This window comes from Panthera pardus, unplaced genomic scaffold, assembly GCF_024362965.1.
Source record: "Panthera pardus isolate Hobbes unplaced genomic scaffold, ASM2436296v1 HiC_scaffold_20, whole genome shotgun sequence".
NCBI lineage: Eukaryota > Metazoa > Chordata > Mammalia > Carnivora > Felidae > Panthera > Panthera pardus.
The window spans coordinates 57,091,833-57,118,618 of NW_026526766.1; the positions used below are offsets into that span (position 1 = coordinate 57,091,833).

General features: G+C 49.7%; 2 protein-coding genes and 1 long non-coding RNA gene across 10 annotated transcripts; 2 read left to right on the forward strand and 1 right to left on the reverse strand.

The window, feature by feature from the left end:
• Window positions 1-34: 34 nt before the first annotated feature.
• Window positions 35-10,761, forward strand: CA9 (carbonic anhydrase 9). 4 transcript variants are annotated; one of them, XM_019454553.2, is made up of 11 exons: window positions 35-5,432; window positions 6,283-6,312; window positions 6,591-6,761; window positions 6,909-7,051; window positions 7,129-7,221; window positions 8,295-8,361; window positions 9,232-9,389; window positions 9,594-9,738; window positions 9,877-9,903; window positions 10,318-10,399; window positions 10,543-10,761. In XM_019454553.2, exons 1-11 carry the CDS (start codon window positions 5,051-5,053, stop codon window positions 10,607-10,609), a joined length of 1,365 nt encoding a protein of 454 aa, XP_019310098.1. In that variant the 5' UTR covers window positions 35-5,050; the 3' UTR covers window positions 10,610-10,761. The 4 variants fall into 4 exon arrangements, with proteins under 4 accessions (XP_019310098.1, XP_019310097.1, XP_053764066.1 ...); XM_019454552.2 differs by lacking the exon at window positions 10,318-10,399; XM_053908091.1 differs by lacking the exons at window positions 10,318-10,399; window positions 10,543-10,761 and having other exon boundaries at window positions 9,877-10,310.
• A 989-nt stretch (window positions 10,762-11,750) lies between these two features.
• TPM2 (tropomyosin 2) lies at window positions 11,751-19,697 on the reverse strand. Of its 4 annotated transcripts, none has more exons than XM_019454567.2 (9): window positions 19,423-19,697; window positions 18,846-18,971; window positions 15,646-15,779; window positions 15,431-15,548; window positions 15,267-15,337; window positions 15,053-15,128; window positions 14,494-14,556; window positions 14,021-14,090; window positions 11,751-11,904 (listed from the first exon to the last, which is right to left on the reverse strand). In XM_019454567.2, the coding sequence occupies exons 1-9, from the start codon at window positions 19,534-19,536 to the stop codon at window positions 11,822-11,824; spliced, it is 855 nt and encodes a 284-aa protein (XP_019310112.1). In that variant the 5' UTR covers window positions 19,537-19,697; the 3' UTR covers window positions 11,751-11,821. The 4 variants fall into 4 exon arrangements, with proteins under 4 accessions (XP_019310112.1, XP_019310110.1, XP_019310111.1 ...); XM_019454565.2 differs by lacking the exon at window positions 15,053-15,128 and adding an exon at window positions 14,733-14,808 and having other exon boundaries at window positions 19,423-19,693; XM_019454566.2 differs by lacking the exon at window positions 11,751-11,904 and adding an exon at window positions 12,665-12,992 and having other exon boundaries at window positions 19,423-19,694.
• On the forward strand, window positions 13,001-25,327 carry LOC109270171 (uncharacterized). Of its 2 annotated transcripts, XR_008424249.1 has the most exons (4): window positions 13,001-15,371; window positions 16,043-16,127; window positions 17,539-17,636; window positions 25,016-25,327. It is a non-coding gene; the product is annotated as an uncharacterized LOC109270171 (long non-coding RNA). The 2 variants fall into 2 exon arrangements; XR_002081469.2 differs by lacking the exon at window positions 13,001-15,371 and having other exon boundaries at window positions 15,779-16,127.
• Window positions 25,328-26,786: the final 1,459 nt, after the last annotated feature.

Below are 26,786 nucleotides of genomic sequence, written 5' to 3' on the forward strand. Positions count from 1 at the left end.
AGGCTCCGCACAGGACAGAGCACCAGCGGGGGCCACCGAACCGCATCCAGTCTCTGCCATTACGGCCTCGCCCTACCGCCAGGGCGGCGCTGTAGGCGCGCGAAGCCCGCTCAGGCAGCGTCGGGTGGGGCAGGTAGGTGGCCCTCCTCTGAGTTATGCGAAGTTGAGGCAGCAGTCTGGACCTTGAGGTAGGACACCGGCAGGGCCTCAGTGTCCCATCAGTAAAATTAGGTAGGGGACAATAGTTATGGTACATATTGCCCTGGGCCTGTGCCAGACACTAGGGCACAGTCGTCCCCAGTGCTTTTCACTACTAGGAAACCTCATGGGTCACAAGGATTGAATATTTTGCCCCCCTCGGACAAAAGTTGATAGGTTTTAAGTTACTAACTTGTTTTCTCCTTTCATACAGATCCAAAACCTGACAACCAGTTAGCTCCTGGTCAGCAAATGTCAATAACCAACGTGGTGGTCGAATTGCTGTAATTCGGGCCAAAGGCTAAAGCTTGTGGTTGATTAGTCGGTGCTACCTAGTCAAAGATAAGATGGACCAGATTTTCCTTACTTAGGTCTTTCAAAAAATTGGCAGTAGCCCTGGAGGGTAAATTGGCAGTGCCGTCTTGTATGTATGAGAAGTCTTAAAATGTTCTTACTCTTATGACCTAGCAATTCCATTTTTAGGAACGCATCCTAAAGAAATAGATATGTGGACAAAAATATGTATACCAGGATGGGTGGTACAGTGTTGTTCGTAACAACAGAAAACTAGAAACTATCTAAATATCCAGTGGTAGAGAATTGGCTAGGAAAATTATGGTACAGCTATTTGAAGGAATAATATGAAAGCATTAAAAATGGTGGGGGCTTTGGGGCACCTGGGTGGCTTAGTCGGTTAAGCATCCAACTCTTGACTTTGGCTCAAGTCGTGATCTCACAGTTCATGGGATGGAGCCCCACATTGGGCTCTATACTGACCCACATTGGGCAGAGCCTTCTTGGGATTCTTTCTCTCTTCTCTCTGCCCACCCCCCCCCCCAAATAAATAAATAAACTTTTTAAAATGATGTAAAAAACCTGTCAATATGGAAAAACATATAGTGTATTGCCACGACCAAACAAAGCATGCTACAAAGCTGCTTGTACAATATGATCCCATTTATGTATAGCATATATGTGACTGACTGGAAGGATAAACAATTGAGGTAATTGTGGTTGTTATCTCTAAGTGATCGGATCAAAGTTAATGCACTCCACAAATATTTTTTTAAGCACCTAATCTGTGCCAGGCACTGAATCACTGAGGTTAAAAGGGTGAATAATTCAAATATAGGGGTCTTTTAAAATTCCCTTGTTTTTCTCCTTTTCCCAAGTTTTCTGCTTGAGCATGCATGCATTACTTTTTAATTAGAGAAAGAAATGCTGTTAAAGACCAAAATGTTAAGAAACCTTCAGACCCCATTCCTACCACTGTGGACTCCTAGGAATTTGGACCCCAAACCAAGAACCAGGGTACTGTCAGGGTTCTGAGGTCCCCTCTAGTTCTCTGACATTCTAAGAATTCCAAAGAGATATGCTGGACTTAAATCAGGGGAAAACAACTTGAAGGGTTGGATGGCGGAAAGAGAAAGTTTGGGTCAGACTGCCTTGGACTCCATTTGCAAGGAAACTGGTGATACCATATAGGAAGAGGACTGTTTACACTGTCTCCAGTGAATGTGGGATAGTCCACACTAAGAGTTCAAGAGTAGAAGGGGACAGATAATCCCATTGTAATTAGTATCACCATGAGTCTCTTCTGCAACCATGGGATGAGCAGAAACGTGGCCCTTAATGTCTGAAGACACAGACCCTAATGACCAAACACTTTGGCCTTAAACACCACAGAGAGGTCATGAATCAGGCAGGTGGTGCCCCAGCCAGTTGGTCCTGAGTATGCCATGTCCCAACCTGGACATGCTCAGGAAACAAGACTCTGGGAGCTCAAACCTGTTTTAGGATTTGGCAGACTCCCAGCTGCCAAGACACGATCCAGGGTCCGAGTCTACATTCCCCACCCACACCAGAGACACAGTCACACACAGAAACAAAGAGCTTAAGAAAGATAGCACCATGGGGAATTAAATTCAAAATTTAATTAAATTTAAAAGCTGAGGGGAACCTGGGTGGCTCAGCCAGTTGAGTGTCCTACTTCGGCTCAGGTCATGATCTTGCAATTGGTGAGTTCAAGCCTCACATGGGGCTTGCTGCTGTCAGCCTGTCAGCACAGAGCCCACTTCAGATCTTCTGTCCACCTCTCTCTGCCCCTCCCCCACTTATGCTCTCTCAAAAATAAATTAACATTTTAAAAAACAAAAAAATAAAACACCAAAACAGAGAGAGACCTGCACATAGATGCAGATCTAGGCTCTGAAATGCTGGCCCAAAGCAACTGAGATGGTAGGGAGATGTGTGTAATTATATAGAGCACTGCAGAGCAGTGTACCAGGGGATCCTGACAGAGACCTAGAAAGGAAAACAATGGAAATCTGAAGAACATTTGGAAAGAGGGAAAATGAAGTAAAGCTGGAATGGATGTGAGAGAAAGATCACACATACAGACTCGAGACTCCAGTTAACATGGTGCTTCTGTCCTCTGTGCTTCCCATGACCTTCTCCACTTCAACTAGATAAGTCATTACCACATTCTATCTTGTTTAGGTCCATCCAATTCAGATACTAACATGTACCTTCCATGTGTCAGTGTCTAACCAAGGTGCTGACATCACAGCTAACCCAGACAATGAGCTGACCTTCCACATTACACACTGGATCAGATTTCTGTAGATGGCTCTCAATTTGGCTCCAGAAATAGCAACCTAGATTGCTAGGCTGACCACCTCCTTGGAGGACAGCAGTTGTTCAGCTGTGCGAGTTTTGGTATACAGTATGACAGTTAGTCTGACAAGGCAGATAATTTGGGGTGCTATAAAAATGCAATGTCATGCTCTTGGAACAGTTGTGGTTTGACAAACACAAGTCATTGACAATGAGCTCCCTGAGGGCAGGGAAGGCGTCTTAGTCAATTTGGTTTTTCTCAAGTCCTGGCAAGGTGATCTGCAGAGAGAAAAATGTTCAATAATGGTTAGTGAATAAAAGACTTAATCAAATACTGGACCCTGCCCTTATGGAACTCAAGGCTATTAGACCAGATAAAATGTAATAAATCACCATAATATAAATTGGATGGTGGGCAAGGTAATTAGCAAGGGCAGGCAAAGAACCGGGGTGGTTCAGAGGCACCAGAAATCTCTTCCTGTGGTATAGAGTGGAGGAGGTGGCCTTTGAGCTGAGTCTTGAACCACAGAAGGTATACAGACGAGAGAGTAAAACTATTTAACAGGGTAGTGGGTGCACAAGTACTGATTCATGTACTAGAAGCTGGTTGGGACATTCAAATGGGGTCCTTGGGCCTCTGCTCTTCCAGGTATTACCTCTTTAGATAAGAGATCATTAGAGTCCCCAGGAAGAAGTGAGGTAGCAGAGCACCCGGAAGCTAGGGGCTAGTTCTCAACAGGGTTAGAAATACTTCAATATATTTCTCTAATCCATACAACCAAACTGGTACATATGTACTGAATGGTAGCCCCAGATACGAACTTCCTGAGATGGCCTGACTCTCTTCTGGTTTGTTGAAGCCATAGAAACCTTATTAGAATGTGAGCTACAGAAAGAAAAAAAAAAAAAAAAGAATGTGACCTACAGAACAGTAGAGGCTGTTCTCTAGTTCAATGCTGTATCCCTAGGGCTTAGAATGGTCCCTGGAGAATTGGAGGAGTCTCAATAAATGTTTCTCAAATGAGTAGGCAGACTGGGAACCCCAAGTCTTGGGGTCCTTTTACTTTTCATCTCCTTGCACCCACTCTTCCCTTCCAGTCCATGTTGCACACTAGCCATCAACACAACCTAGTATGAGACTTGGATTCTGTCATTCTCTTGCACAAGATATTTGATGCCTTTCCTTTGCACAAAATACCACTCTCCCCATTGTTTTTAGTAATTGAATTTCTACTTCTTCAAAGCCCTGATCAAATTTTGCCTACTCCTGTACTACTTTCTGAGGCAAAATTGATCTCTCTCCCCTGAATATTGTGATAGTGTTTGCCTTCACTCACTAGATAGTGAGCTCCTTAGGACAGGGACTGTGTTTTATTCATTTCTGTACCTTTAGTCCATAGGCCAGTGCTGGACATAGTGGATGCTAAATAACTGTTAAATATAAGAGTGACACTAGATGAACAAAGGTGGTCAAAAGTCTGGGGGGTGGGGTGGAAATGAATAATTTGAATGGAGTATGAGGGAGAGTAGTAGGAGATAAAATGAAAAGGCTTCTTGGATAAGATTTTGAAGGGACTTGGAAGTCAACTAGAAGAAGAAGGTGGACAGATGGAAGCCAATGAAGGTTTTTGAGCAGAGGTGTAATATGATAAATAAATTTAGTTTAAGCCCATCAGAGTCCCTCTCCTACATATATTCAGTTTTCCATTTATATTCAGATTAGCCTCCCACCTGCCTATGTGTCCACGCACCCCAGGCCTCCCCAGCAGCTTGTCCTACCCCTTTACCTGCTCCTTGTCTGGGCCAGGGAGATATACATGGGCTGCTTCCCCTCTTAGCCAGAAGCTGTGGGGGCCCCAGCTCCCTGTCTTTCCCCCTCTCTGCCTGGGGCTGGGAAGCAGGCCAGGGTTAGCTGAGGCTGGCTGGTGAGCAGCTGGGCGGTGCCAGGGGGAGCCTGTGCCAGGTGGTGCCTTGGGTTCCAGGCTGAGCCTGTGACCCTGATAACCTCCTGCCTGTGCACATACCTGCCCCTCACTCCACCCCCACCCAGGCTTTGGTATCGGGGAAGGGGCATAGGGCCAGGCAGACCCACGGGACTTTGGCTCCATCTCTACAAAAGGGCCCTCTGTGAGTCAGCCTGCTCCCCTCCAGGCTTGCTCCTCCCCCACCCAGCTCCTGTTTCCGATGCACGTACAGCCCGTACACACTGTGTCTGGGACACCCCACAGTCAGCCGCATGGCTCCCCTGTGCCCTAGTCCCTGGCTCCCTCTGTGGATCCCGGCCCCTTCCCGGGGCCCTGCTGTGCAACTGCTGCTGTTACTGCTGCTCCTGGTGCCTGCCCATCTCCAGAGCCTGTCCCGGATGCAGGGGGCACCTGGGTTGGGAGGAGATTCATCTGGGGAAGATGATCAACTGGATGGGGAGAACCCACCCAGTGAAGAGGATCCACCTGGAGAGGAGGATCCACCTGGAGAGGGGGACCCACCTGGAGAGGACCCATCTGGAATGAAGACTGAACCAGGAGAGGAGGACTCTCTGAAGTTAGAGGATCTACCTACTGTTGAGGTACCCAGGGATACTCAAGGCTCCCAGAATAATGCCCACAGGCACAACAAAGGTAAGTGGTCAACAGCCCTCCAAATCTAGGTTCCAGGAGGTTTTCCTCCCCCCACTAAACCCCAACCCAGGCAGGGATTATTCAGGGAAGGGGAGGAACCTATACTCTGACAGTAGCTTTTTCCACCCTTGGGGGATCTCATGCCACCAGACCCTTCCCCCTTTCAGAGCTAGAAGGGGATGAATGGAGACAAAAAAAGCATAGATAGGAGATGAAACAGAAAGAGATGAGAAAGAAGAAAGAGGATGGTTGGGGAGGAGAAAGTTGAGGAATGTGGAAAGAGAGAAGACATAAGAGAAGTAAGAATATGAGGGAGGAGGAAAGATGGGGGTGGGGTAGCAGAGGAAGAGCAGGAAGGGTCTGTAGACTGCAGGTGAGTGATCTCTACAGACCCTTCCTGCTCTTTCTCTGCTACCCCACCCCCATCTTTCCTCCTCTGAAGAAACTGAGACCTAGGAAGAAGGAATAGCAAGTAGAGGATCCTGCTATTTTGACTCAGAACCCAGGAACTTTGGGAAGGGAGTTGGACACAGGGAGAAAGGGGAGAGGGTCGACTGACTTGGGCCTGGAGACTGAGGCCCTGGCCCACTTTACAGACTCTAAGACAGTGGTTGCAAACTAGTATCTCTGGGGCCAGTAGGATCGTTGGGCTACCAAGCTATGGTGTTATGTTTGTTTGCAATCTGTTGTGCTTTATACCTAGCCACTTAAGGCATTTGCCTTACCTGCTATGCCTTTGTAAGGCATCTGAGTTGGAGAACCCCTACTAGTGAGGGGGACCCACCTCATGCTGGACACTGGGGAGGGACTGGGCTTAAAGAAAGGCTTTTCATCCTTCTCATTTATGCAGGAGATGACCACAGTCATTGGCGCTATGGAGGTGAGACACCTACCCCCTGCACAGACCCAGCCTGGGCATTCTGCTCTCCTGATCTGAACCCCCAGCTATCCCCGAACATTGGTCCTGTGCGTCCCACTCATTGTAGTTACGACTGCGAGTCCCCAACACCGCCGCCCGCTGCCTGTGTCGGTCCACATCCCTGATTTCTATTTCCCGCCCCGTTCTTTCTCACTCCACCCCCTCACTTTTTCTACCCTGCTTCCCTAACAGTTCCTGGTCTTGTCACTAGATTTCCAGTCCACATTCTCTCATTCCAGCCGACCCGCCCTGGCCCCAGGTGTCCCCAGCCTGCGCAGGCCGCTTCCAATCGCCGGTAGATATCCGCCCGGAGCTCGCCGCATTTTGCCCCGCCCTGCAACCTCTGGAACTCCTAGGCTTTGAGCTCCCGCCTCTCCCAGAACTGCGCCTGCGCAACAATGGCCACACCGGTGAGGGGAGCCTCCGGGAACGGGCGGAGTCTATCTGGGGATGCAACCTGGCCTATAATAGAAGGCGGGTGGGGGCTGTGCTAAGGAGTTTGGCTGGCCCTCCCAGGTAGGCTGGCTCTCCGGGCTCACTGGCCTCTTCCCTCGTAGTGCAACTGACCCTGCCTCCGGGGCTGGAAATGGCTCTGGGTCCCGGGCGGGAGTACCGGGCCCTGCAGTTGCATCTGCACTGGGGGGCTGCGGGTCGCCCGGGCTCGGAGCACACGGTTGACGGCCACCGTTTCCCTGCCGAGGTGAGCGCGCAGCGGAGAGGCGAAGGGGGGCGCTGGGCGGGGTATCTTGTCCACTCCTACCCTCTGTTCCTCTCCAGATCCACGTGGTTCACCTCAGCACTGCATTTGCCAAAGTTGATGAGGCCTTGGGGCGCCCGGGGGGACTAGCCGTGCTGGCCGCCTTTCTGCAGGTACCAGCTCTGGACACCCCTATTCCCTGCTTCCCCGTACCCCAGAGCTCAGTGTATCTTGACCCCAGACACCCCATCCTAGCACACTCACCCTGGCACCCGGCAATCCTCATTCACTCACTGATTAATTCATTCAACACCTACCCACTGTAAGCGAGGAGTTGAGCCACACGAAGGAGTCAGAAACTGTGGTTCCTGGTCTCTAAGGAGTCCACCACCAGTGGGAGAGGCTGAAATGATAGACATATACAAAGGACACATAGTAAGAAAGGTGGTCAGGGAAAACTTAACAGAGGAGGTGAAACTTGGAAGCCTTCACTAGTGGGAAAGAAAATGAGATATTCCACACAGAGCCAACAGTATATGTGGACTAAGAATATGGCCCACTCAGGGAAGGCAGGTGGAATGGACAGGACACCAGGAAGAGTGATTTCTTGCTTACTCCTTTAATTTCCACTTTGTGAAATGCGATAAAGCCTAAAGAAACATTTAGTGACCTCTTTGGATCTGTAGTGATCAAGGCTACATACACAGTGATTAGAAGAGACTAGTAAAATGGAGGGATGGTGAGGTACCTTCTAGGCTCAGTCACTGCCTAACTGACTACTTAATGCCACCCTGACAGCACAAAGTTCAGAAAAGTGCCTCTGAAATAGCATGTCCTTGCTACAAAAGTCAAACACATGAATTATTAAGGTGAATGCAGAGGTAATGAGAATACAAAGGTTATTATGGTTTTCTGTGGGGAGACCATGGAGTGTAAAGGTGGAGGTGGGCTCAATGAGACTGGTAAAGGTAGTAGGATCCAGATCACTGAGAGCCTTCTATCCTAGTAAAGTGGCCTATCTTCCTCCTCTTCCAATTTGCCATTGAAAACCAGCCCACCAAGCATATTAGGTTAGTTTGCAAAGTGGAAGTAAAATGATTGAGTAGTAATACATAAGATTTTGTGTTCCCCAGCATTCTCAGAACTGAGAAGTGGAGGAGGGCTAAGGGAAGCCTACCTCATCTTCAGGCCTCTAGCCATGGCTCTAGATACCTGTAAGAGCTTGTCTTGTACTGTTATTTCCCAGGAGGGCCCAGAAGAAAACAGTGCCTATGAGCAGTTGCTGTCACATTTGGAAGAAATCGCTGAGGAAGGTTAGTTTGTTAGTTGGGCCACTACCCTCAGTACTCTTGTTCATGAAGAGTTACCTTTGGGGAGCCTCAGGTGAGAGGATGGAGATGGCCCCGCTCCCACAGGCAGGGAACCGACATGTGAGCTGACTGACTATGGTGTTGACAATAACTGTGAAGCTGAGAAGAGGTTAACAGGCACAAGCATACTGCTGCCTACAGGCTTTATGGTAAAACAAAACAAAACAAAACAAAACAAAACAACCCAGCAACCCAAAATCAAACAAAAAACAAAATAAGAGCCAAAACAAACAAACAAAAAGACTGCAAAAATAAAACAGCGTTTGGAACTTAAGAGGTTGAGTCTGGGGAGCTAAAAGTTTTCTGAGAACTGTCTAGTTCTCCTTCACAAGCATCAAATATTTTAAATTTGTACTTTTGTTAGAAATCTTTCCCTTCTCAGCCACTCTGGGTCATTTTAAACCTCACTACTGGACCTTAGATTTTACTAAACTAGAAGGAACTGTGCTTTTTGAGTTTTTGTGTCTGTTTTTTATAGTTTCAAACATCCAAGTTCTTCAGCTCACTTTCCCTTTTCGTTCATTTTGGGCTTAAACCTGTAGTCCAGCATGTTGTCATAGTATGCAAAGTAAGAGTGAAGAGTCAGAAGGAGCACCTAAGGAGCCCTTCTTTCACTCTGGGAGGCCCCTCAGCCCTTTATCTTTTTCTGAATTATGTCTTGTGCTGAGTTATGGGAAGGGACACACCTGGTGAAGAAGTGCTCTCAGGAACTTGCCTCCGCTTGGCTTCTGGGAGATGAAACTATATCCCTGCACCCAAAAGCTTTGGAGGGGAGAAATCTAGGTGGGACTCCAGCACAGGTCCTCTCCGCAGACTCAGAGACTTGGGTCCCAGGACTGGATGTATCTGCACTGCTGCCCTCTGACCTCAGCCGCTACTTCCGCTATGAGGGGTCTCTAACCACACCCCCCTGTGCCCAGGGGGTCATCTGGACTGTGTTCAACCAGACAGTGAGGCTGAGTGCTAAGCAGGTGGGGCTGGGGCATGGTGGTGACATAGGGGATGTGGGGGAAAGAGGTATAAGGATGAAATCAAGATGCATAAGGAGATGAGGGGGCCTTATGGGGGAAGAGGGGACAAAGGGGTTGAAGCCCTGAGGTGCTGGCTGTGAGTAGGCCTGTGAACCTTTCATTTTCTTGTCATGAGCCCACCCCCCTGTCTACTGACCTCCCTAGCTCCACACCCTCTCTGCCTCCCTGTGGGGACCTGATGATGCTCGGCTACAGATGAACTTCCGAGAGACGCAGCCGTTGAATGGGCGAATGATCGAGGCCTCCTTCCCGGCTGGAGCGGAGAGCAGCCCCAGGACCATTGAGCCAGGTGCAGCTTGGTGGTGACCCATATTGCCATGTCCCCCCTGGCCACAGGTCCCTCATCGTTCCATGTGTCTTCCTTTGTGCCTGTGTCTGTCATTGGTAGTCACAGCCCCTGGTTCTAATGTCTCCTTTTTCTCTTCAGTCCACCAGAATCCCTGCCTTGCTGCTGGTGAGTCTGTGCCCCTTCTCTGGCTCCTGACCCCTTGGCACTGTTCAGCCTCAGGGGCTAGGGCCGCCTGTACCCCTTCTCCTTTTCTGCAGAATAGACCTCCAACCCCAATAAGAAAGAGGGTCAGATCAAGGGCGGGGGCTCCTCTGTTGTCCCCAGGGCAAAAGTTGGTTAGAAGGAAGCCCCAGAAATCTAGCATCCTCCTTCCCAAACAACATCTTTTACTTGCTTTTAGGTAAAAAAAGGTGCTTATCTTACTCATTCTTGTGTATCTACCCCCATCCCTTTGAGGGCCTCTTCTGGATTCTGAGACACTGAGGGCAGCTGAAAAACCTGGGGGGCAGGGGGGGAATATACTGAAGCGGGCTGAATTCTAGACTCTTCACTCTGAGGTGGCCTCTCCTCTCCCTCCAGGTGACATCCTGGCCTTGGTTTTTGGCCTCCTCTTTGCCGTCACCTGCATCGCATTCCTTGTGCAAATGAGAAGGCAGCAGAGGTATACCTACCCGCTTCCTTGTGCCCTTCTTCCTCAGGCACTGCCCCACCTCCCTGGCTGGAGTCCAGAAGTTTCATGCACTTTGTGTGCAAATGAGTTCATCTGGAGGGGCAGTTTTCTGACTAGGCTTTTCTGTTGTGTAGACTCCGAAGTGGGACCAAAGGGAATGTTAGCTACCACCCAGCAGAGGTCACCGAGACTGTTGCCTAGAGTCCTTGGAACTTGGAGAATGTGCAGAGAAGCCAGCCAGAAGAATCTGAGGGGGAGCTGGAGACTGTCCTGTCCTACCCTTTACACCACTTCCTTTTTAAGGTCCAAATATTTTTTTAAATAAATGTTTCTAATAAAATATATGGAAGGCAGCTTTGTTCTCTAAATCAGGATGGTGTATTCATTTTCTATTGCTGCCTTTAACAAATTACCACACTTTATGATAATGCAAATTTATCTTCTTAGAGTTCTGGAGGTCAGAAGTCCAAAGTGAATCTTATAGGCTGAAGTCAAGGTATAAGGGCAGGTTCCTTCTGGACACTTTGAGGGGAGGGTTTCCTTTTTCAGGTTCTAGAAGCCAAACATTCCTTGGCTTGTGGCCCCTTCCTCATTATCACTCTAGCCTCATGCTTCCACCGTCACATCTCTTCTAACTGCCATTGACCTTGCCTCCTTCTTATAAGAACCGTTGTGATTACATTGGGCCTACCCAGATAACCTAGGATACTCTCCCAATTTCAAAATCCTTACCTTAATCACAAAGTTTCTTTTCCCGTGTGAGGCCCTATTTCACAGGATGAGGGTGTGGACATCTTTGGTGGGGGGCATTATCTGCCTACCACAGATGTTATCAGGAAGGGGGTGGAAGTGACTGAAATAGAATGGCTGTGTGTGCGCACACACGCAGCAGTGCATGTGTCTGGGGGGCAGGGCAGGCTTAGCCTCTAGGCTTAAAATCATAGTGAGGCTTTTGGTCTTTAACCCTGCTCAAATAAATCTGTGTAGCTTTGCAGTTTTGCCTTCAGATTGTGTTGTCTGGCCCAGCCGCCTGCTGGAATGGGGCAGTGCCGCGGACAGCGGGCTCCTTTGCCCTGCGGGTAGTAGGGCCAGGATGTTCCCCCCAAGCCCTGTGGGGCCTCTCTGCTTTACACAGCCTCTTCATAACCCTCCTCAATGAGCCCAGTGCCCCCACCCCTTGGCTCCCTTTGAAAAGGAAGTCCTAGTGTAGAGCTTGGACTCAGGCCCTGTTCAGTCAGGGGGCCTTCCAACTCCATTGCTCCCCTCAGGCATCCTCTTAGCCTTTTCCACTTTGGAAAACTACCACCGTCGCCAACACCAAAGAAAGGTTTAAAGGGCCCTGTGACGCAGGTAATATCCATTTTATTGAGTTGGGACAGCAACTATCGCCCGGCTGGGGGGCAGAGCCAGCCCTCAAAGGTTGTTGAGTTCCAGCAGGGTCTGGTCGAGAGTCTGGTGAATCTCCACGTTCTCCTCCTTGGCACTGGCCAAGGTCTCTGTGAGGGGAAGCAGCACGTGAGGAAGGGCAGGGAGACATGGGGGGAGATGGGGGATGAGACAAATAGACTTGGTGTGGGTTGGAGGCATAGGAAGACATAAGCACTTAGAGGTCTGAGGACCCGGTGCCAAGGGCAAATGGATGGACTGACCAAGACGGACGTGGACTCAAGGCTTCAGGGTCATGGGGGTGGGATGGGAAGGCTTGAGTCATGAACTAATTTACCCTCCTTCTTTAGAAGGTTTAAGAGTATTAGAAATGGAAGGAAAGACAAAGACTGAACCAGAAAAGGAAGGACCAGACAGACAGATAGACTTGAGGCAGAAAACAGACCTGCAGGGAAAGCCCCATGTTGTTGGCATCCGACATTTTTCCAAACTTTACCCCAGCCAGACCTTTCACAACCTTCTTGCGCTTCCTCGGCACCTCCCCACCCACGTCCCTTCCAGTCATTCCCTTAAATCCCGGAACTGCAGCTGAATGCTTGGAGGTTAGTGACAGACCTGGGTCTGCCGAAGAGCATGTCTGTCAGAGGCACTAGAGGGCTCATGGTGACTGATGGGGTTATGCATGCCCACATGCAGCAGTGACATGGTGACAGACTGAGAGTGCCATGTGGAGGGGGTTCTGGCATGGGCCACAGTGTTTTGTGGGTGAGCTCAGCAGGGGAGGAGGGGGCACAAGATTGGGGGTGTCTGTAAGAGCCAGGGTTTCTGTGGGGATGATAGAAGTGCTCTCTGGAGGGCAGGAAGACAGCATGGAGACCAAGTTGAGTTTATTAAGCAGCAGAAAGAGGTAGAGGCTGGAGGGTGGAGTGAGTGGTTGGATAGAAGGATGAAGCAAGTGCCAGGGTGGGCGGCAGGTGTGGTGGGGCTTCTCCGAGGCTGCGCCCAGCCTGGCTGTGCGATGCTGACAACTTTGTTCCTCCTGACTGCCCCCTCCCCACAAAGAGAGTGGAAAGGAGAGGAGAAAAGGGGCTGAGGGGGCCACACTGGCGTGGGGCTCAGAGGGAGGTGATGTCGTTGAGTGCGTTGTCCAGCTCCTCACTGATGGCCTTGTACTTCATCTTCTGTGCATAGACTTCGTCTGGGGGGGGGGGGATCACGGGGAGGGGGACCAGGTGGGAGTGTGGGAAGAGGGAATGGAGGGAAAGAGGAAAGGAAGGAGAGAGGGTAATGGAAAGAGAACAAGAATCAGAGAGAGGTAGACAAAGATGGAGTGAGAGAAATAGGCTGGAGAACAAGCTGGACAGCCATCAGGGCTCCCTCCTCCCCTCTCTGTATCCCTGTCTCTCTTGTTTTTCTCTGTAGCCCAAACTGGTTCTTCCCCTTGGAGCTCCTACCTCCCCCAGGGACATGGGGGTACAGTGCTTTGAATAAGCAGGAATGCTTGATTCAGGGGGAGGGTGCTGGAGCCAGAAGGGTCTAAGGTCCTAAAGTTGGAGATAAAATTGAGGCTTGCCTGAAAGCCTGGAAGCATGAGAAGTGGGAATTATGAAGGTGAAACGGTTATTATAGAATAAAAAGAAAATACAGTTTAGGCACAACATTCTTGATACTAATGAGAAATAGTCACAGACTAGCAAATACCCAGATGTTCGTTTTCACTAAATCTAGCTTAAAACAGTATTTTCCATTAATGTCGTGAAAACCTAGATATTAAACCAAATCTCTCCATATTTAATAAAGAAGTCTCTATGACACAGCTCTATTATGTTGCACTTGGAGACAGGATTGTCTAGGTCAGTGCTACTCAAAGTGTGGTCTGAGGACCAGCAGCACTGGCATTGCCGGGGAGCTTGTTAGATATACAAATTCTCCAGCCCAAAGTCAGCAACTACTTTGGATTAGGACCCAGGATGCTGTGTTTTAAAAATTCTATGAGGTGTTTTCATGCACACTCATGTTTGAGGAGCACTGGAGTTGACACACTGCAACCAGGTACAACTCCTCGGATGGCGGGTCACACCCCGGGAGCTGGTGGAATCCCAGGTGATCCAACACTAATTTATCCGTGGCAAGTATTATGGGATGGGAAAATAAGGGACAGACTGATAGTCATGGGGAGTGTGACCTGCTTAAAAAGCTTTGGATACAGGGGAGTATCCCTTTTACCTTCCAGGTCATCAATGGTCTTCTCCAACTTTGCCACAGACCTCTCGGCAAACTCTGCTCGGGTCTCAGCCTGGGAGTTGAGGTAAGACGGAAGAATGACAAAGATTAGGCCTCCCAGATACTTTCACTTAAGTCAACCTCCTCTTCCATCCCTTTTTCCAAAGTCCCTGCCACAGGCTGTCTCTGGAGGGGATGGGGGGCTTGAGGGGACAGTGGGGACTGGAAGGACTCTCACCTCTTTTACTTTATTATTATTTTTAAGTTTATTTATTTTGAGACAGAGAGAGAGAGAGCATGTGTGCACTCGAGTGAGCAGGGGAGGGGCAGAGAGAGAGAGAGGGAGAGAGAAAATCCCAACCAGGCTCCACGTTGTCAGCATGGAGCCCGACACCAACTGCGAGATCGTGGCCTGAGCCAAAATCAAGAGTCGGATGCTCAACCGACTGAGTCACCAGGTGCCCTAAGACTCTCACCTCTTTTAGCTTCTCCTCCAGCAGTTTGATCTCCTCTTCATATTTATCTTCTTTGGTGGAATACTTTTAGGGACATATACACGCCATTAGTAGATCGCCTCCACAAATCCTTCGCTCCACCGAGTCCACAGGCTGCTCCTGATCTTGTCTCCAGGGAACACCCAGCCCCTCCCTGCCTGGGCCCATCGCCTCCCTCCCCTGCAGGACCCCATCCTCACTGCCCCTCTACCCCCCTCTACCTTGTCCGCTTGGGCTTCCAGGGATTTCAAGTTGTTGGTAACAATTTTCAGCTCTTCCTCTAGGTCCCCACATTTACTGCAGGGGGTGTGTGGCAGGGGGAGGGTGTGAGGGCATAGTGTGGGAGACAGTGAAGACGGCACAGTTGGGGAAGGGGTGGAGGAGAGAAGAGAAGAGCAAAGTTGTGAGAGTGACAGTGAGCAGAACTTGGAAGCCCCAGGCTCTTCCCGACCCCCAGCAGGTGAGAGAACAGCCTGAGATCAGGGGAAAGGTGAGCTGAGAGAAGGCACCATTGCCCAGAAAGGTCCAGAGAGGTCACTACCTCCTCCTCTGAGGCCATCAGGGACTTGAGGGCCTGGTCCATGGTTCGGAGCTCCTCCTCCAGCTGCCTGGCTCGGCTGGGGGCAGCAGTTAGGGGTCAGAGGACAGGACCTGTCCCTATGGCCCCAAGCCTGGGAAACTGCCTCCCACTGTCCAGAGTGCCCCACAGCCACGGGACCAGGCCGAGTTTCACTTGCCGCCCAGGGTACCCTTACCTCTCAGCCACCTCGGCTCTTTCTTCTGAGCGCTCCAGCTCTCCTTCCAGGATCACCAGCTTCCTGGCCACCTGGGGGATGAGGGAGAGAAGGAGCAGAGCCTGGGTGAGTTATGGGGAGTATCTGGGGTTTGGGGGGAGAAGGAAGTGGGACAGGGCTGTCACCTCCTCATATTTGCGGTCTGAATCCTCGGCGATGTGCTTGGCCTCCTTCAGCTGCATCTCCTGCAGCTCCATCTTTTCCTCATCCTTCATGGCTCGGTTTTCAATGACCTTCATTCCTCTGAATGGCAGGGAGAGGGGCGGAAGTGGTGTCAAGACCAGCAGAGACGGGCTCCCAGACCCTCCCCGGCCCACCCCTTGGGAGGCCCCCTGCCCACCTCTCACTCTCATCAGCTGCCTTCTCAGCCTCCTCCAGCTTTTGTAGGGCTGTAGCCAGGCGCTCCTGTGCCCGGTCCAGCTCCTCCTCTACCAGCTGAATGCGGCGGTTCAGGGAGGCCACATCTGCCTCAGCCTGTGGGGCAAAGGCCAGAGGTCAGAGGGGGCTTTGTCTACCTTGAATGAGGATCAGAGAGGTTTCAGAGGATAGTAAGATTCTTGTCAGAAAGAATCTGTTTCCTGGCTCCCAGACTTTCAACCCGTTCTTCCCCCTAACCAGCTATCTTCGTCTAGGGTCTATTGAGGCCCAAAACATGCATTTCTTAACAGGCTCCACTCCCCTGCTTCAGGGCCTCTTCTAACACGGTGCATAATTAGTCTCCCAATGGTTATCTGCAGGTCTTTCGGTACCCACTGAAAGCAGTATAAGTGCTGGGACCAGGTCAGAGGAGCTGGGATTCCTCCACAGCAAAGCCTGGCCCAGGTAAGAGGGTGGGGACACATCAGGCCAACCAGACCTCACCATTGCTAAAAACAGCCAATCACACAGTCAAGATCCCTGATGTCACTGGCTGCCAGTCAGTCTCCCAGTGAGGGGCTCAGGAGGCTAGCCAGGCCTCTTTGGGACATCCATGCCTATAAGAAGGGGCTTCTTGCCAAAGGCTGTGTGAGTGACACATACTCATCCCCTGATCTGCAATACAGAGGCAAAACCATGGAGGTTTTTTGGGGGATGGTCCATTGAAAATGATACCTTGAGAAAATGAGGTCAGAGCAAGAAGGGCCCCCAAAAAGAAAAATGAGAGAAGCAGTACAGTTTGGTGTTAAGAGCACGGGCTATGAGTCAGACCATTGTGAGCTACCCTCAGCCACTTAGCACTTGTATGACTTTGAGCAACTTACTTAGTTTCTCTAGGCCTCAGATGCCTCCTTTTTAACTTTATTTATTTATTTTGAGAGAGGGGTAGGGGCAGAGAGAGAGGGAGAGTGAATCCCAAGCTAGCTCTGCACTGTCAGCGCAGAGCCTGATGTGGGGTTAAAACTCACGAACCACAAGATCATGACCTGAGCCGAAATCAAGAGTGGGTTGTTCAATGGACTGAGCCATCCAGGTGCCCCTCCTCCTTTTTAAATCTGAGTTGACACAAGCAGTTCCTCCTCTGTAGGCTGTTCTGACATAATGACTCAATCAACAGGATCACGTGGGAGGTTTAGACAACTAAACAGGCTCGCTAGCTCCAGGCTCAATCGACTGAAATGAGATCTCCAGGACAGGAGCTTGGAAATCTTTAAAAAAAAAATTTTTTTTTTTTTTATAAGCTTCTAAGTGATTCTGATGATAAGCCAAGTTCAGGAAATAGTAAAATAATATGTAGAAAACACTTGAGCACATTGCCTGCAGAGTCCACACTCCATAAATGTTAGGTTGTTCCTGTCTCTCCCTCAGAAACGTATCGTAGAGACCATGAGATTTAAGATTGGAAAGGAGAAAGGGCCAGTGTAGGGGAAGAAGTGAAAGAAGGAAGGGATGGGTGGCAGTCCTGGGGGCAGAGTGGGTAGAAAACTGGTCCTGGGAGGTAACCTGCAGCAGGGGAAACACAGCACCATATATAGAAAGTAGTAGCTTGTCCTCCAGGTGCTGGAGGCCACCTAGAGTGACAAAGGCCCTCACGGGCAGGGGGCCAGATGACTCAGTGTGGAAGGATTCTGGGGACAGCACTGGGGGTTGGGAAGAATGACTCTGGGGGACATTAGGGGTCTACTCGAGAGAGAGATGAACTCTATAAAAGGAAAACTCTCTTCGTGATAGTGGAGTGACAAATGATTCTGAAGAGTCTGGGAAGTCCTGGGGTCCTCATCACAGGACTGATATTTGCCATTTTCTGCTTTTCAAGCTCTTTCCAGTTATGGATGCTGCTCTCCAACCACAGTACAGGCACTACTGTCCTCACTGGATAAATGTGAAGAGAGAAAGGAGAAACTGAGGCACCGTGTAAGTGAAGTGCTGTGTTCAAGGTCATACATTAAGTTTGGACAGTGTTTGCTATCGGCTCCTGGCACTGCTTCCCTGCATCCCCAGCTCTGTCCCTGTCCTCCCCTCCCCTCCAGCCCCCACCCAGCTCCTTGGGTTTCCAGTCCTGCCTCCAGCTGCACCGGGCCTTAGTTATTTATAGAGCGTCAGATGCCCAGGGTTGTCTTTGCTAGCAGCTGCAGGTCAGTTCCCTCCCAAGTGCCAGGGCTGATGGAGAACCAAAACCAAGCCTAGAGGTCAGAGAAACCAACCTTGGGGCCGGGGGGCAGGGGGTGTGGGTTGGGGAACGTGGATAATGGTCAATATAAACAGTAATGTCATCTCAGATCTCAGATGTTCAGACATGCTTTTTCTAATCCTTCCATAACTCCAACCATAGGCTCATCTTAATCCTCGATAGAAGGCAAGTGGGGAAATTGAGGCAGAGAATGGTTCAAGTACCATATCCAAAGTCATATGGCCATTCTCCAACACCAAGGTGGGGGTTGAGAATGGCAGAAAGCAGAGAAGTCTAGTTAGTGGGTGTGGGGTGGGCAGAGAAATCTGAGTGAACCGGACCTGCTAAGGTGGTTGCCTTGGCATTTGTAGCCCTGTCCCTCTGCCCTGTGGCCTGGCTTGGTCTCAAGACTGACAGCTTAATGAGGGTAAATGAGGGGTCATTAGAACCTGAGCTGGGCTCCAGTGCACAGGAGGGCTGCTGGAGCCAGAGGTCAAAGCCAGGGAATTTCTAATGGCCCCCCGGGGGTGTAACTCAAGTCAGGCCCCATCTCTGGATTCCTCTCCCTCCTCCCGCCCAACAGTATCCACACCTATACCCCACACCCGCACATGGAGTTGCAGCCTCTTCTCCCATTTCCATCTAGAGGATTAATAAGATAGATGGTAAATTCTTGTACCACCCACCCCCCAGGATGACTCACTGCTTGATCACTGTACATTCTAAGAACTGGAACCAAATGGAGTTACAAGGCTGTGTCCTCTAGGGGAAGTGGTAGGTGGTTTTGATTTACCCGCTGCCTTAGATTGTGCAAGCTTGCCCTAGCCTGGGTTTCTGAGAGGAAACCATTTCTGTCCTGGTGCTGGGGATGTCTAGGTCCCCTCCTTCTTTCATCCCCAGGTCTGGGACCCCTCCCAGTGCACTCTCCCACCCTACCGCAGGTCTACACTCACGTCGGTGGCCTTCTTCTCAGCCTGCTCCAGTTTCTCCTGGGCGTCCTTCACAGACTCAGAATACTTTTCTACCTCATCCTCTGTCCCCTTCAGCTTCTTCTGGAGGGCCTGCTGCTCCTCCTCCAGCTGGGAGAGAGAGGCCTTGGTTAGTCAGGCCAGGGACCCAGGAAGGAGGCAGGGGTGTGTGCGAGGGGGGGTACAAGAAGATATTTAGAGGCTGTCAGGGAGGAAGCAGGATAGCACAGGAGGGACAGTGTAGTCAGGGCTGTTAAAGGGACCTGGTGAGGGTAGAGAGAAAGCTTCCAGCCCCGAGGAGCTGGGCACATCATTGATGTGCAGGGGGCAGGTGTGGAAACTGGGGGATTGCAGCTCCCCAGGTATGGTGGATGAGAGATTATGTGTGGCTCTGGCTAGGTCCCTGAGGGTACTGTGAAGGTCTATCCTCCCTCCCCCCTCCCGCCCCCCCCTCCCCCCACTGGACACAAGAGCCTGGGACAGCAGGCCTCAGGCTGGGTGCACAGGGCCTACCCCTCCCTCGTTGGGGAGGAGGGGGTTGCACTGGGTCTGGTGCCCCCACCTGCTTGCAGCGGTCCTCAGCCTGCTTCTTGTCGGCCTCGGCCTGCTCGGCGCGGTCGATGGCATTCTCCTTGTCCAGCTTTAGCATCTGCATCTTCTTCTTGATCGCGTCCATGGCTGCGGTGGGGGGCGGGCCGACGGGCAGGCAGTGCGGACTGGACGAACTGGGCGCACGGGTGGCCGGCGAGGTGGACCAAGCGGGACTGGGATGTCCCAGCCGGGCGGGCGCCTAAAAGGCGGGGAGGGACCGGGCGGAGCCGGGGGCCGGGACCCTCCCCCACCGCGGCCCAAACCTTGTAGGGGCAGAAGCACACCCCGGCGAGGGGGGGCGCGGCCGCCCCCTGTGCCCACCCCCTCGGGACCGCCCCCCTCGAGGCCCCTCCCCCCGCCCCCAGCCGTCGGAAGGTAAAGCAGCTAAGACGTCCGGCTGGAAAAACCCCAGCCCTGCGGAGGGGAGGGGACCCTCGGGCTGGGGGCTCTGCTCTTACTCTGAGTGACAGCCCGACCCAGTGGCAGCTGCAACTGGGGCCCCTGGGGCTATTTCGGGGCGTGAGCTCACGGCAGCTGCGCGGGCGCTGGGTCCCGCGTGCCCCCCTCAGCTGCAGCAGCCGCTGCCCTTAATTTAGAAGTTTCCTGTAAATCCCCCTGGATTAAATGTCTCTTGGGAGGCGGGGCTCCTCCGTGGTTCGAGTACCTCAGTTTACCCTGAGTCCCACACTCTGGGTCTGCGTTACCGACGTGGTAGAGACAACGGTGAGTTTCACCAGGGACTTGGGGAAACTGAGCCAGGAGGGGAGTCCAGAGCCCCGGTCCAGTGCGGAATGAGGCCCAGTTTGTTGCCCCCGAGGGCGGGCCTGACCTCTCTTCCCCTCGCTTCCCCGTCCAGCCCGAGCCGGTGGAGCCAGGGCCCCTCCTCTACCGTGACGGGGCGGCTAGGTACCCGGTTCCGCGCCCCGCCCGCCCTGCCCCCCAACGTGCCCCGCATATTTTCCCCGCGGCTCCAGCCGGACCCGGCGCGCTCCCCGCCCCCATCCCCAGGACGCGGCCCTCCGGCCCCCTCCTCTCGCCCTCCCCTCCGCCACCCCACCCCGCTTTTCTCTCTCAGTGGTGGCCCCGCGCGCCCTGCCTCCCCTCCCCTTCTCCCAGCGGACTCTCCCGTCTCCTCTTGCAGGCCAACTTTACGCCAAAATTTCTTTTCTGCCCTTTTTTGGGCTGTTTCCCCGTGGGGAGGCGGGGCCGGGCTGGGACGGGGAAGGCGGAGGGCGAGGGGGAAGAGTTACTGAGCTCCCGGAGTCGGGCAGTCGGGGGTGAGATGCTTCCTCCCACCGAGGCCTCTAGAAGCTGCTCCGGGAGCAGCCGGGTCCTGGGGTCGGAAAGTGTGAGGTGCGGGGCGCAGGACTGTTTGTTATCGTTTTTCCTCGGTGGGGGTGGTGGGGGGGGAGGAAGTGGAGAGCCGGTTCGGCGGAGGGGGAAGGGGTGACCGAGCAGAGGAAATTAGGCGGGAGCTCTAGGCCTAGCTCCCCCGGGGCAGAGGGGTGGGAGGCTTGGATTTGCTGGTGGGTGTGGGAACCGTGGGAACCGTGGGCCCCGGGCCAGGGCCGCGGGGGAGGGGGTGCGGAAATGTGTTTAGATTTGCCTAGCTGCCTGCCTGCTACGAGTGGAACAAATCTGACCTTCGCAGTGTTCCTTCCAACCATCTCCTTGTTCTCCCCAGACTCAAGGAAGACACCTCCACCCTCCCAGTAGCCAGTGCTAAACCCCAGGGAGTTACCAAGCGCTCCCCTGTTCCTCACTTCCCACTTCCACTTATTCCTGTGGATTCTACTTCCTACACATGAGGTTCCTCCAAGTCTCAGGGGGTTGCCTTGGGTAGCTCCTTATAGTACCTCCTTCCTGCGTCTGTTGGGGTCTCAGTCCTGGTTCCCCAATGCATATATTCATTCAGCTGAACCTCGACATTGTTACCAAAGTTGATGCGAGTAAGATCCTAAACCCCTCCCTATTCCCTCCCTCCTTTGAGGATGAAAATCCACATTTCTTAATATGGTATATAAGGTCCTTCGTTTTGGCCCTTGCCTTCCTCTCTGCCTCATCTCTAATTCCCAACCTCACCCCCAATTCACAGACTTATATACTTCATGCTGCATTCATACTGAACTACATGCAGGACCTGGAAATGACCATACTTTTCTTAAAACTTCCACCTTTTATGCATTCTGTTCCTTCTAAAATTCTCTTCCGTTGGCTGATTTTTGTGGCCTTAAAAACTCAGTTCAAATGATAGCTTTTCTGGGAACGCTTCCCTGGCCCCTCTCATTCCCTCCACCTAATAGATGTGTGTTTTTGGTGTAGGCTCCTATAATTCCCCTCATAGTTCCTGTTATAATTGTTCTTGTACCTACCTGTGCGTTTCCTCCACTGGCTTGTGAGTCCTCTAGAACAGGGACCATCTTTTTCAATTCTGAATCCCCAATGCCTAGCATAGCATCAGGCATAAGAGTATGCATTTAATAAACATTTGCTGGGTATATTTTTTATGCACCAGGTTTCGTGTATATAAAACTGTTAATGCTGTGTGGATCTGAAGGGACTCATGGTCTAGTGCAGCAGTTCTTAAACTTTTTTTTCTTTAAAACTTGGCCTTAGAACCCCTTACATTCTTTTTTTTTTTTTTTTTTTTTTTTAAGTTTATTTATTTATTTTGAGAGAGAGAGAGAGAGAATCCTGACACAGGGCTTGATCTCATGAACGGTGAGATGATGACCTGAGCCAAAATCAAGAGCCAAACACTTAACCAACTGAGCCACCCAGGTGCCCCAAAACCCTTATATTCTTAAAAATTAAGAATGGGTTTTGAAGATCCAAAAAGCTTTTGTTGAAGTGGATTATATCTATCAATACTTAACATAGTAAAATGGAAACAAAAATTTTAAATACTAATTCATTAAAAATAACAAGTAAACCCATTACAGATTAACCCTGTTAGCATACATTTTTTTTTATTGAACTATAACTAATGTATGATGTTATATTAGTTTCAGGTGTACAACATTGCTTCAACAACTATACATTACTCAACTCAAAGCTTGTCACAGTAACTGTAGTCACCATCTGTCACCATATGTTATTACAATATTATTGACTATATTCCCTATGCTCTACTTTTCATTTCCGTGACATTTATTTTATAACTGGAAGTTTGTATCTCTTAATATTATCCCTTTATCTATTTCATCTGTCCCCTTCCACCTTCCCACTGGCAACCACCAGTTTGTTCTCTGTATTTAAGAGTCAATTGTTTTTTGTTTGTTCATCTGTTTTTTAGATTCCACATATATGAGAAATCAAATGGTATTTATCTTCCTCTGACTTATTTCACCTAGCATAATACCCTCTGTCTAGGTCCATCCATGTTGTTGCAAATGGCAAGATCTCATTTTTTTTTTAATGTTATTATTTATTTATTTTTAATTTTTTTAACGTTTATTTATTTTTGAGACAGAGAGAGACAGAGCATGAACGGGGGAGGGTCAGAGAGAGAGGGAGACACAGAATCTGAAACAGGCTCCAGGCTCTGAGCTGTCAGCACAGAGCCTGACGTGGGGCTCGAACTCACAAACCGTGAGGTCATGACCTGAGCCGAAGTCGGAAGCTTAACCAACTGAGCCACCCAGGCGCCCCAATGTTATTATTTATTTTGAGAGTGAGAGCACATGTATGCACATGTGCTTTGGGGGGGAGGCAGAAAGAAGAGAGAGAATCCCAACTAGGCTCCATGTGTCAGTGCAGAGCCTGATGCAAAGCTCGGTCCCATGATCCTGGGATTATGACCTAAGCCAAAATCTAGAGTCAGATGCTTAACTGACTGAGCCACCCAAGATCTCATTCTTTTTTATGGCAGAGTATCACATCTTTATCTATTCATCTGTTGATGGATACTTAGGTTGCTTCCATATCTTGGCTGTTGTAAATAATGCTGCAGTAAACGTAGGGTTCATACATCTTTTTGAAATAGGATCTTCATTTTCTTTGGGTAGTTATCCAGTAGTGGAATTACTGGGTCATATAGTTTTTCTATTTTTATTTTTTTCAGGAAACTCCATACTGTTTTCCATAGTATTTGCACCAATTTACTTTCTCACCAACAGTACACAAGGGTCCCTTTTTCTCCACATCCTTGCCAACACTTGTTATTTTCTTACCTTTTTGATACTAGCCATTCTGACTGGTGTGGAGTGATATCTCATTGTGATTTTGATTTGCATTTCCCTAATGATCAATAATGTTGAGCATCTTTTCATGTGTCTGTTGGCCATCTGTATGTCTTCTTTGGAAAAAAATGTCTACTTAGGTCCTCTGCCCATTTTTTAATCAGATTGTATTTTTTTGGTGTTGAGTTGTTTAAGTTCTTTATATATATTGGATATTAACCTCTTATCAGATATATCAGTTGCAAATATCCTCTGCCATTCACTAGGTCACCTTTTGTTTGTTTATTTATTTATTTTGAGAGAGAGAGAGTGCACACACATGTGCCTAGGGGAGGGGCAGAGGGAGAGGGAGAGAGAGAATCTCAAGCAGGCTCTGTGCGGGCTCCATCTCACAACTATGAGATGCTGACCTGAGCCGAAATCAAGAGTCTGGTGCTCAACTGACCGAGGCACCCCGTAGGTTGCCTTTTCCTTTGGTTGATGGTTTCCTTTGCTGTGCAAAATCTTTCTATTTTTTTTTTTTTAATGATCATTTTTAAAAATTTTTTTGTGTTTTCTTTTAGAGAGAGAGAGAGAGAGCACGAGCTGGGAGAGGGGCAGAGGGAGAGAGAGACTCTTAAGCCTGCTGCGGGGCTTGATTCCACTACCCTGGAATCATGACCTGAGCTGAAATCCAAGTTGGAAGCTCAACCAACTGAGCCAGCCACGCACCCCAAAAGTTTTCTATTTGAACATAAAAATTTTTAATGAAAACTATTTTCACTTCCCTAAATTAGTGACAGGATGGCAGTTATTTTACATTTTTTATAAATCTCTTTAATATCTGGCTTAATAGAGGATTATGGATTCTCAAAATCTACTTGTGCTTTCTATTGATATATGGTGGTTTATTTGAAGTACTGTATATGAAGAAAATCTAGCCTCACCCAGATATATAGCTGGAAAAGAGAGTAGTATATTTCTAGCCTTTTCAGGTAATCATGTGTATTCTTCTCCAATACTACCTTAAAACTGGACAAATGGTTGTTTCTTAAGGGTTATTTGCAATGTGGAATCTGAAACCACATCAATAACTTTTTTGTACTATGTTACATTAAAATCCATTGGTCTGTGTTGCACTGTGGTTGGATCGTTTACCCAGGGAGAATGATGTAATATCATGCAGTGGTCATTTGGAAAATACTGATTCACTGAACTATGCAAATGTTCCGGATATTGACACATTTCATTATACATTATAAAAAGAAATCAAATTCCTTAATATGAGGATTGTTTTTAACAGAAGAGTCCAAGTTTTAAGTTAGGGAAAGCTGTAAAGCTCATGGTAGCAGACCCAAGTTTTCCAGAATCCTCACTTGAAAGCTCAAATTGTATCATTCCTAGGCAGCAAATACTGTTGGTTTTTCCCTGATATTATGGAGTCACTTTGTTCCTTTTTGAGAGAAGTTCTGCCTGACACCAAAGTCCACTAGCCCTGATTTGTCCGCCGGTTGTTTTCAAGTGTATGTGGTCTTCTGTGAGAAAAGCAGCTAGCTCAGCTCACAACTCAAACGATTGTGTAAGTGCTTTCCTCCAGACGCCACCGTACTTTGGTGTGCAGTTTCCCGATTCATCACATGGAATATTGAGAAGACTTGTTACTCAGGGATTTACATGGAATAAAGTTAATAATTTTTTATTGCTTCATCAAAGACATTTTTTTGTTTATTTATTTATTTTGAGAGAGAGAGAAAGAACAAGCTGGGGAGGGGCAGAGAGAGAGGGGGACGGAGGACCCAAAGCGGGCTGTGTGCTGAGAGCAGACAGCCTGATGTGGGGCTTAAACTCAGGAACTGAGAGATCATGACCTGAGCCAAAGTCAGATACCTAACCAACTGAGCCACCCAGGAGCCCCAAGGACATTCTTAAGTGAAGCTGGCATTTACTTCTTGAATTGCTAGTGCATGGTGGTGAAGAATCACAGTGACTGTTAGTGCGGTTTGGGCCGGGGCCTTGATGTGTGCTAAGGCAATGTTACCCACCATTATTTTTGCACTGTCGGTACAAATGTTGGGTGCCGTGAAGGAGAAAAATGCCTATACTAGTATTATGAAAATGAACTTGAGGATTTCTGAAAGGGTCTTGGGCACCCTTAGGTGGACCACATTTTAAGAACTGCTGGTCTAGAGGGTATTTGAGCCTCTCCCCAGAAGGCTCCCTGCTGTACCACTAGTGAGAGGTATGTGACTGGTCACAGTTCCTGAGGACATGGCGGGGAAGTGGTGGAAGGAATAAGCAGCTGCCCTGGGCTTATAGCTGGAGGAGTTCAAACAGTCTGGACTACCACTCGTTGGGGAGGCTGTGGAAGGGATTTGATCTCTACGGTTCCCAAGTCACGACGCTAGGACATTGAATCTGGGGTTAGGGGGCCACAGTGGTTTGTACTGGAGTTGCCAGGTCTCTGCGTCAGAGGTGATAATGCATCTCTATTTTCCAGTGCTTAGCCTGGGCATGGCTTAGTAAATATTGAATGAATTAATCACAAGTGACAGGAGTGATGGTAGGAAGTTGGCACCTTCCATATGGGCTGCCCTGGGGAGGGCAAAGCAATTGCATCTACTTTAAACTTATTCTAATGCAGCGGGAATGGAAGATGTCATGGCTTCAAGGAGGTGAAAGGTGCCTAGAGTAGTAGTGGGTGGTGTTTGTATTTTACTTGGAGGGGGAGGCAAGGAATTAACCTCCTGGGCAACAGGGCTGGTTAAAGAACCACGCATGAAAATAGCGACAGGCCTGAGGACTGCCATGTGGTCCACGCTGTGTGGGCAGAGGTGGTGAATGTGGACGGGAGGGGAAGTGACACCCACCTCCCTGACCACCTCCCTCTGCTTAACCTCAAAGACGGGCATGGCAGCTGGAACAGGGCTGCCAGTAGCAGGGAGCTGTGCCCGCTAACCAAGACACCTGGGTCAAGCTTTTTCAGTTTTTTTTGTCCAGCACTGTTCTCGGCAGGAGTAACAGGCCCAGGAGGGCCCAGAAGTCCCCCAGCACATCAACAGTAGAACCTAGCCGGTGCAGCCTCAGGGGGTATTTTGCTTGTTAGGACCCTCAACCAAATCTGTGGCCATAGTTCTCTGAGGCTCAGACACTTGTATCTTATCGGCTTATTCTTTTT